Source organism: Suricata suricatta, chromosome 1 (genome assembly GCF_006229205.1).
Source record: "Suricata suricatta isolate VVHF042 chromosome 1, meerkat_22Aug2017_6uvM2_HiC, whole genome shotgun sequence".
NCBI classification, from domain to species: Eukaryota; Metazoa; Chordata; class Mammalia; order Carnivora; family Herpestidae; genus Suricata; species Suricata suricatta.
Window position 1 is genome coordinate 131477976 of NC_043700.1, and position 10734 is coordinate 131488709.

Below are 10734 nucleotides of genomic sequence, written 5' to 3' on the forward strand. Positions count from 1 at the left end.
CATTTCCTACATAAAAGGTAGCTACTTTTTTGCATGGACCTCAAGCATATTGTAGTATAGAGGTGGAATTTAAGGAAAGGTATTAAGCAGGCTGTGTTGTAGCCTATGAACAAGTAATATATTGTATCATTTATCTTGAATGTATCATAGATAAGCTGCTATATAACGATTGCCACTTCAGATAGCTGTGAAGTTAGGTAATTAACTAGTTGTTACTTAACCTTCTAATTTCTGTATAAGTCTAATTACATGAAACAGAAGTTGGTGTTTTAATTTTTTACTTTGCTTTTCTGTTTTGAGTGTCATTGCAACTACTGTTTTGTAAAGGATGGAAAATAATTGCATATGTTAAAAAATATGAAACTTTATAAATTAAAAAAAATAAATAAATAAAATTAAAAGAAAAAACAGCAGGAATGGCAGAGGAGGAGAGTGTTATAAGTGTCAAATGATCTGGATACATTGGGGAGTTCAAGTAGAATGCTGCTACCACTTTTGGATTCTATGGAAAGTAAAAGAATTAACAAGTTAGCTTGAGAGCTATTCAGAAAGGACTGGAATGGCTGATATGCGAATAAACTGACAATGTAGAGCAGATCATTTGTGATAGATGAGGTCTCCAGAGGAAAGGGCAGGGGTCAACAGTAAGAAGAAGATGGGTGGGAAGGAACCCCAGAATAGGCCAGTGATGAGAATAAATGAGAGTCAGCTAGTCAGAGGCCTGCACTTTGGTTGGTGGCCAAAGAAAAGAGGGAGGAGAATGTGTTAGATGGGCTGTTCTCGAGGCCCCGAAGCAGACCAAGTCCCCAGGGACACGAGAGTCTTATGAGATTAGCCATTTTTAGGCTCTACTTATCATTTACAAGGAATGTGACTGAAAATTTACTTACCTCATCTCTGAAAAGTTCTCTTCCTCAGACTGTTAATGGAAAAAGTACATCTATGATCATTCCCCACTTAATTTTTTAAATTTTTTATTCAAGCCAATCTTACCATATTCCATATGTATATGTATACAGACACAGATATAGATATAAGATATGGTATAGGTATAGATATGGATATATACACATATCCATATGTCGAACATAAAATAAAGATCTTTTACAGGCCACTGAGGAGCTTGTTCTCTTACTGAAAGTGTGAAAAGTGCATATAACTTACCTCATATCTGTGGGTTTTGGAAGAAGTCTTCTTTTTCCACTAAAATAGACTTCAAAATCTTCAATCTTTAGCCTGTGGGCATAGTCAATGTATCCTGACACCTCCTGCCCATGAGGATTTTTGTCACGAATAAAGATCACAGTCTGGTAGAACACACAAAAAAAGATGGGAGAATAGAAAGAGGAAACGAATAAGAGTTATTTAAATACATTGCATATGAGCATGAAAGCTACCGTTTTGGGGTGTTACATGGGTCAGACACTATTCTAAGTGCTTTACATTTCAGCATTACCACAATCCTATGAAGTAGGTATGATTATTTTCTCCTGACAAGTGAAGAAATTCATGAAAAGGTAACTTCACATTCATATAACGTGCATTTACAATAATTTTATATGACAACATCAATAAATAATTTATAGAGATTTTCTAAAGGGCAGACATTATTTCAAGTGTTTGTAGTACATTATTTACTTTTCCCCCAATACTGTGGTCTTCTTTATGTCATCATTTTAAAAACTTATTTATCTATTTTGAGAGAGAGAATGAGAGAGAGAAAGAGAGAGCACATACAAGTGGGAAAGGGATAGAGAGAGAGAGAGAATCCCAAGCAGGTGCTTCACTGTCAGTGTAGTGCCTGAGGTGGGGCTCAGATTCAAAACCATGACATTATGACCTGAGTTGAAATCAAGAGTTGGACTCTAAGCCAACTGAACCACCTGGAAGCCCCTTGTCATATATTTTTAGATAGGAAAACTGAGGAACAGAGAGGTTGAGTACTTCACTCATGGTCTCACAGCTAGAAATGGAAAAATTGAGATTAAAACCTAGGCTCACATTATTGTCTTTCTAATCACTACATCATTGGAGCACCTCACTGGTTCAGTCAGCTAAGCATCTGACTTTGGCTCAGGTCATGATCTCACAGTCAGTAGATTCGAGCCCTGCGTCAGGCTCTGTGCTGACAGCTCAGAACCTGGAGCCTGCTTCGGATTCTGTGTCTCCCTCTCTCTCTGCCCCTGCCCTGCTCACTCTCTGTCTCTCTCTCTCTCAAAAATAAAATAAAGACATTTAAAAAATTTTAGTCACTACATCATTTTACCATTTGAATGCCTATATATTTCTGTTATAGAGATATAAATATCTGGCCCCTTCTCATGACCATGAGAGTCAAAAACTCTCTTTATAAATTAACGTCACCTTACAAATTAATTCCATGGGTCAAAATAAATAGCAAGAACATATTTCTCATTCATTTTAATTCCTGCACAATATTGTTATTCACCTACTGCATGCTGGGTACAACAGTAGGTGCCAAGGGCACGAGAAATTAACTATGCTGGCCTCTCAGAACTTCTGTTCCAGGGAGGGGGAGACAGATGAGACAATGGAAAGGAAAAAGTACTTCCGGTGAGTGACAAATGCCATAAAGCAAATAAAGAAGATTGTTGATTGAAGAATGAGTTGCTGGTGGTGAAGCCTACTTTGAGTAATCAGACAAGATGTTGAGGAGTTTAATTTAAATCAAAACTTGCAGCCTGAAGGATGAGAAAAAGTTAGCCATGTGAAGATCTAGAACAGAAGCCTCTCAGGCAAAGGGAATGCCTGGTGCAAAGGTCCTTAAGTGGAAACAAGCTTATGCAAATAAAAGAACTGTAATCTTTTCTCTATCCAGCTAACAGACATTGACCTCAAATTCTAAGAGAAAAACAAAGCAAAACAAGCAAACAACAAAAAAACAGTTGTAACTGGAAAAGGTCCTGATGTATTTATTTCCAAATCTAGTTCAAAGTGCAGAATTTTACAGCAAAGTTTTACATTTGGAAGAAGCTATAAACAAGCCTTCCTTTTCCTCTCCAGCAATCACTAGATGGTTCCTTGTGTCTTTGTGTAGTCAATTCCAGGAAGTGCTAACATGGGTTACTTAGAGAGCAGAGCTTCCAGAAAAGTGAACCTGGAAAACTAAAAGAATTCTTTTTCCTGCTGCACCTGAGAAAACATGTTACTAACAGTTTCCAAATTGAAAAGCAGAACAAGCCACAGTTTACCACTAGTTGTTATTTTCTAAATTTCATCTTCCTGCCTAATGTGGTTGTTTGGCATTGAGTGCTGAGGATACTGAGAAGGATTCTGAGGCACATAAAGACAGGAAGTGTGGTGATGGATTAGTACCATTTCCCATAGATATGGCAGAAAGAACTGCCATTGTCATTCCCGTACTCAGACTTACATAGATTCAATCCCTAGTCCTTTTCATTTCCACCATATAACTCCAAGTTAAATTTATATTTCCCCATGCTTTTAGCCACATAGAGTTTTAAGCTTTTGCAGCACACATTCTTAAATGGATAGTATCTGAAGGAGACTTCCTGAGACTATTACACTTTTGCTATCCTTGCTTAAACATGAGTATGTGCAGGGCACCTGGGTGGCTCGGTCAGTTAAGCATCTGACTTCAGCTCTGGTCATGGTCATGATCTCACAGTTTGTGAGTTTGAGCCCGGCACCAGGCTCTGTACTGACAGCTCAGAGCCTGGAGCCTGCTTTGGCTTCTGTGTGTGTGTGTCTCTCTCTCTGCCCCTCCCCCACTTGTGCTGTCTCTCAAAAATAAATAAAAATTTAAAAAAAATAAAAGAAAACAAAACTATGTACTATAATGATTAATGTTTCATATACAGTTCTAAAGGTGTTTGAAATCTTCATTCCAACAAGACTGCTCCTGATGTTAGGCAAGTCATGCAGGTGTGTGCATGTGTGCGTGCACCCCCCACCCCAGGTCCCAATTAAGTCTGCTACTTTAAAATGGAACTTTATTAACAGAAAAAAAAAGATTCCTCTGTCTTTTCTCTGTCTCTCTTTTTAAATGAGATGGACCAGTCTTATTTTTTCAGCAGAATGCCATACCAAATATTGTAACAAACTTTCCTGCTGGAAAAATACAAATTCTAAAAAGCAACTTGTAACCTGCATTGATGTACTGTCAAGAAAGCGAGGAATACTAGAGTGAAACACTTAGTGAAACCAGACCCCCAGAAAGGAAAGCAGAGCCCTAAAGCCATATTTGGCCTGTAGGCATGTGCCCATTCCCAGGGAATCTCAGCAAGTATTTCATAATTTGGGCGGTTGGAGGTGACAAGAAACAAAATCCAGCCTTTCAGGTAGAGAGGCTAATAGGACTTACTGCCTCAACATAAGTCAGAGAAATTTTTAAAAAGGATGAAAACAATCTTCCCTGTGTCCAGAGAAAAGAAAAATCATTCCAGAATTATACAGAGAAAAGATCTTTCTAGTGAGCAAAATATAGACAATTTCAGACTAAAGAATGAGACTTTTCTTTGGTTGACAAAAGACTCTTGCTCAAAGAAATTCTAGAAGATGTCCAGTTGACCCTTGAACAACATGGGTTTGAACTACATAGTTCCACTTGCATGTGGATTTTTTCAATAAGTACAGTAGAGTACTGTAAATGTATTTTTTCTTCCTTATGATTTTCTTAATAATATTTTCTTTTCTCTTACCTTATTATAATAACACAGTATATAATACATACACCAAACACAATATGTGCATGTGTTAGTCAACGTTTATGTTATCAGTAAGGCTTCCAATCAATAGTAGGTTATTAGTAGTTAAGTTTTTGAGTAGTCAAACGTTGTATGTGGATATTTGACTGCATGGTGGAATTGGCACATTTAATCCTTATGTTGTTCAAGAATCAACTATACTTCATGCAAAAGGGAGTGACTCTAACTTTTCAGTTAGAGATAAAGAATAGAATGATAATCAAAGAAAGTAGTAAATATATGGAAAAATATAAACAAATATTGACTGTATAAAAGAATAATAAAAATTTCTTCTGTAATAAGAAAACAATAATTGTCTAAAAATTTTTAAACAAACATATATGTTAAAATGTTGGCGTGTCCTTGGAATTTTAAGTATAAAGGCACTTTATTGATTAATTCTAGAACTTGATAAATATACATGTATAAATCTAGGACTACCATCAACAAATAGAAAATAGAGTATAAGACCTTTAAATTATTAACAGAAGAAATAAAATGACAAAAAAACCAATCAATCAAGGAAACAGAAGGCAAGAAGCTAGATGGAAAATATGGGAGAGGCAGGAAAAATAAAACACAAATGTAATAATAGTGGTATGGACTGAATTGTTTCCACAGACAATCCGTATGTTGAAACCCTATCCTTCAGTACCCCAGAGAATGTATTTTATCATGGGGCCTTTAAAGAAGTTATTAAATTAAAATTAATCCATGAAAAGAGTCCCTAATCCAATCTGACCTTTTAAGAGGAGAGTATTTGGACACATAGACATGAGGGGTTTGTATGCAGAGGAAAGACCATGTGAAGACACAGTAAGAAAGGGGTACCTGCAAGCCAAGGAGGAAGGTTTCAGAAGAAACCAGCCCTGCTTACATCTGGATCCATCTTTGACTCCTAGCTTTGAGAACAGTGAGAAAATAAATTTTTGTTGTTTAAACCACCCAGTATGTGATATTTTGTTATAGCAGCCCTAGCTACCTGATACACATGGTAATAAATTAAAATAATTAAGTAATTACAATCAACATAAATGGCCAAATGTTTAAGTTAAAAAACAATAGTTCTTTGAATGGATAAAAAATATGATATAATACAATAAGGTTGAATGTAAACTGTTTAAAGAATATGCATATGAAAAAGTGCAAAAGAGAGTTGGCATTAGCATGTTAGTATAAGACAAATGAGTTTGAAGGCAAAAACCATTCCTAGAGATAGAGAGTCACTAGACAATTATCAAAGATTCAATACAGAAAGATAGAACAATTATAACCTTGAATGAACTTTTGAAAACACAGCTTCAAAATATGGAAAGCAAAAATTGATAGAACTACAAAGATAAATAGACAAATCATCATTGTGGTTAATTTATCTCTCACATTAAGTTCTAGATCAATCCGTAAATTTCATGATCATTTTAAAATTAATATAGATTGTAAAGAATTAAAAACATAAACTTGGGTGCTTGGTTTCTACCTTAGCCAAGTAACTACATATCTCAACATTTTGAGGATAAAATGTGGATGCTCTGTGATTTTTGTGAATCCTGGGATTTTTCTGAAGCTAAAGAACTTAAATCAGGCCAAAATGAGTATAAACGAGGGTTCATCTAGGTTCACTGTATCCTGGAGTGAGTTGTTCAAACTCTTAAAACCTCTCTATACTCATAAGTCCTATGCTCCTAAGCAGGTTCCTGCAAAATCTAGCAAGTTTCTATGAAATAGAACTAAATATCTCCAAAACAAACAAACAGAGAAACAAAGCCAAAATAAACAAAAGACAAAAATACTGTTTGAACCTAAGCATTTAGTTAGCTAAGCCTTTTTTAGCCTCTTCTTTCTGTTTCTCCTTCAGCTTTGTAGAGCTACAAAATAATCTCTTTTGTCTCGCATGGAATTGTGCAGCTCACAAGTCAGGTGCCATCAGAGCCTTACCTGTTGCCCTATGCATCCAATTTGTAGGCAACATGCAAATGTTGCTTCTTTTTCAATGAGGGAATTCTAGTGATCATTGTATCTATAATTTCTTTTATTTTCCATAGAAACAAGTTAGTTCACTGATGTCTTTCCAAGTGTGGCTACATAGGTGTAAAAGTATGTTTTGAAAGACTTTTTATTTAAAAAATTTACTAAAATAAAAAAATTCCTAATAAGGATGCTTCATGAAATTATTTTAAAAAGTGGATTAAAACTATTGATGTGTAGTAATTAGTGACAGTCTGTCAGGAAATTGCAACTTAACATTTAACTGTAGCATTACATCATTATAAAAGTGCAGTGCAGATAGCAGGAAAAAATAATAAAACAGAAGAGGTAAGAGATAGTTGTAGTACTTGACTGCTGGTTGAAATATTATTGTCTCGTTTATTTTTTATTATATGAATTTTTCAAGAATTAGAATTTAGTTGACTATTACTCTTGATTAATACATTTAATGTATTAGTCTATGAAATGTATATTTTCCTCTAAAGTGGATACTAATTACTCCTGTTATCACTACTACTAGGTATTATTTCTTAAGAAGCCATTATCCTTTGAGCAAATATTAGGAGTTTTATATTGATTATCTTTTTTAATTCTCTCAAAAATGTATAATGCCTAGGTAGCATTATTATTTTCATTTTGTAAATGTAGGAGTTAAGCATTGAGAAGAATCCCTTCAAAGACCTGCAACTGGGGAATGAGGCACCCACATCACACCCAGCCTGGCCTCTCACGAAGTCCGTGTTTTTAACCACTCCACGGTGGACACACAGACTCGGATCCAAAGGTGGCCTTGCTGCCTACTTACTTTGCAACACTGATACATTGGTTATCCTTATTTAAGATTCAGTCTCACCTAGTATAAAATGAGCATAAGAGCTGCTTCTCAGGGTCGCTATGAGAATTAAGACCGTTTTTCCTAAGCGCTTAACAATGCTTGGCACATGGTAAACACTCTGAACATTGTCTATTGCTTTTAAAATTTTTTATTATTACCATTGCTATTGTAGTTATATTATATGTTAAGAGTTTTATCAGTTCCTTAGGGATAAGGAAATAGAGTATTTTTTATCAGAATTCCATTGCCTGGGCGTGTATAATCATGCTGCAGGACATGGTTCAATTCATTTGTTACGTTCAGTTATTCTCAGTTAAAACCTTGGATGTATTTGGAAGTTAAATTTTAAACCGTTTTCCCTGGTGTTATTATATACAAACAGAATGGACCCAGTTGACAATAAAATCATAATTCTGGCATCCAGAATGGGCAGAATAGGCTAAGAGAACACTTTGAGGAATTAGCTTTATATCAGCTTGACTGTGATGCATTTTAGTAATTGCAAGTTTTCTTATTTGGAGCCTTGTATTGTTTCACTAGGAATTATAAAATGTTATAAGTAACTGGGGCACTTGGGTAGCTCTGTCGAGTAAGCATCTGACTCATGATTTCGGCTCAGGCCAAGATCTCACGGTTCATGACTTCAAGCCCTACATCAGGCTCTGTGCTGACAGTGTTTGCTTGGGATTCTCTCTCTTACTCTTTCCTTCTGTTTCTCCCCCATTTGTGTTCGCTCTCTTTCTCAAAATAAAAACATAAACATTAAAAAATATTATAAATAATTATTTTAAGTTTCTCTAATAATGTTCTCCTTTAAAAAATAACAGCTTTATTGAGGTATAGTTTACATAACATAAAATTCACTCTAAAGTTTTAAATGTGTACAGTTCAATCGTTTTTACTAAATTTGCAGGGCCGTGCAACACGATCCAGTTTTAGAATATGTGTGTTACCCCAAAGTGATCTCTTGTGCCCATTTACAGGCATCCTTGTTCCCACCCCCATCCCCAGGCAACCACTAATCTACTTTTTGCCTCTATAGATTTGCTTTTTGCTGGATTTTTCATATTAATGGAATCATACAATATATGGTCTTTTTCATTCTAATAACATTTTAAAAATCATAGTTAATTTCCCAAAAGGCACATGAAAACTATAAGAGCTCTTTTAAATGATGATGTTATGTTTGTAAGAAGGCAAACTTCCAAAACGTTCATTGTCTTTAAATAAAACCAGTCAGTCCTGTCTAGAACAAGTCAAAGTATAACCAACACAAGTACTTCAGTCAATCACATGATATTCATTTGAAGCCGTGAATGTTGGTTTACATTTATTTGCAACCTAAGCGGCAAATACTAGCTTTTGTAACAACAAAAATTCAAGAACAAGTCTTTGATAAATATTAAAGTATAAGTATTCCTAATTTTGAAACGGGGCTCCGACACCAAGGAGAATGTGGAATCTGAGATTTTTATGAAGAAGGTCTGTCACCTCACGTGTGAGTCAGTGTTAGTTGAAAAGGCTTATGGAATGCCTAGTCAGGTCCTCATTCCTTCTCATGTGTTCGGAAAAGATCAATTAAAGTACAATTTGGACCATTAATATATCATTCAGATCTTTGGCTGCTTGTCTTTTCCCAGAAGTGGATTAAAATACAAATTCAAAAACTTGTTATGAGTTGAGTACATGTGTTGCCTGACTTTCCTTGCCAAATGCTAATGAGGAGACATAAACCTGATACATTGAAATGGGTCTTTTTCAACAGTGAAGCCAAAGTCATTTGGAAAAAAAAAAGCATTGTAAGCAGTATGTTGCTAAAACTGAAACACCCATTTCAGGGTATGAAAGCTGTCAAACAAGCTAAGTTCTTGTGCTGGTCCTCTGGGATGGTCAGTATGCTTCCTGATGGACAACAAGTGAAGAAAGAATTTGTATCTCCTATAATTTTAAAACTCTTGGAATGCTTTCATGAATCATTACTTACAGGGAATATTCTCCGTTCAGAAGAGAAATGACTTTGCAAAGGGAGTCTAAGTTCTGACATTTTTGGTAACATTTCAGACTGTCCATCCTTACATACATTTCTCTAAAACACGTTCCAAAAATTAAAATAAATAAATAAATAAATAAAGTTCCTTTCTGATTTTTTTACGCTGATAATTTAAAAATTCTATATCCTCTTAACCAGTTGCAATTGAACACATTTCTTTTCACTTACACACACAGTTCTTGCGGGTATGTTTAAGAGAGTTCTTTGTTCTTCCTGTTGGGAGGCTTAGGCTCAGAACCAGCACACTCTTTGTTCTATATCCTATTGGCCAGAGCAGGTCAGAGGCCAGCCCACATTCAAGAAGCAGGCTAAGGGACTTCTTGATGGGAGGAGCTGCAAAAGTGCCATTGCAAAGGGGCATGGATAAAGGACACAGTGGAGTTTCGTGGTCCTTTTTAAATCTATAGTTATTTACCATAAAGAACCTAGGAGTCAGACATGTTTGTTCATTTGTAACAATTGGAGATTGGATTTCTGAGAGGAATCATGGATTAATAACTTTTTGCTCTTCCACTTTACACAACACAGCCATATCTGCAAAGACTTTTTGCATTACCAGTGAGGTTAAGAATAATTTAGGAACATTTGGCCCCACTGCTAGTATACAAAAGGTTCTGGAAATTCTAGTGAATGAAAATAATACTAAAAGTACATATAAACTCTAAATACATGAAAGGAGAAAAGAAGTTATTATATTTTGCATAAAAGGATAATGACTTAGAAAATCAAGACAGCTAACTAAGACATTTCTAAGACCACTCAATAAGTTAATCCAATTCAAAATATCTATCCAAAAAAAATAATAGCATGGTTTAGCACTAACAATAACCTACTAGCTACTGTGCTGTCAATATCTATTATTTTTTAGTTTTTTTTAATAGTTTATTTTCAAATTGGTTTCCATAATACACCCAGGGCTTCTCCCCACAAGTGCCCCCCACCATGACCATCACCCCCTTCCCTCCCTCCTTCAGTACATGGTTCATTTTCAATATTCAATAGTCTTTCATGATTTGTGTCCCTCACTCTCCCCAGCTCTCTTTCCCCCTTCCTCTCCCTATGGTCCTGTTAGGTTTCTCCTGCTAGACCTATGAATGCAAACATATGGTATCTATTTTTCTCTGCCTGACTTATTT

At 35.5% G+C, this 10734-nt stretch overlaps 1 protein-coding gene across 3 annotated transcripts in view; it reads right to left on the reverse strand.

Moving 5' to 3' along the window:
* CFAP299 (cilia and flagella associated protein 299) overlaps nucleotides 1–10734 on the reverse strand; it is a 562884-nt gene that overhangs the window by 71351 nt on the left and 480799 nt on the right. For all 3 annotated transcript variants that reach the window (XM_029926049.1, XM_029926115.1, XM_029925982.1), the window contains exon 4: nucleotides 1165–1307. In XM_029926049.1, coding sequence (XP_029781909.1) covers nucleotides 1165–1307 — 143 coding nt within the window. The remainder of the gene's footprint in view (nucleotides 1–1164; nucleotides 1308–10734) is intronic.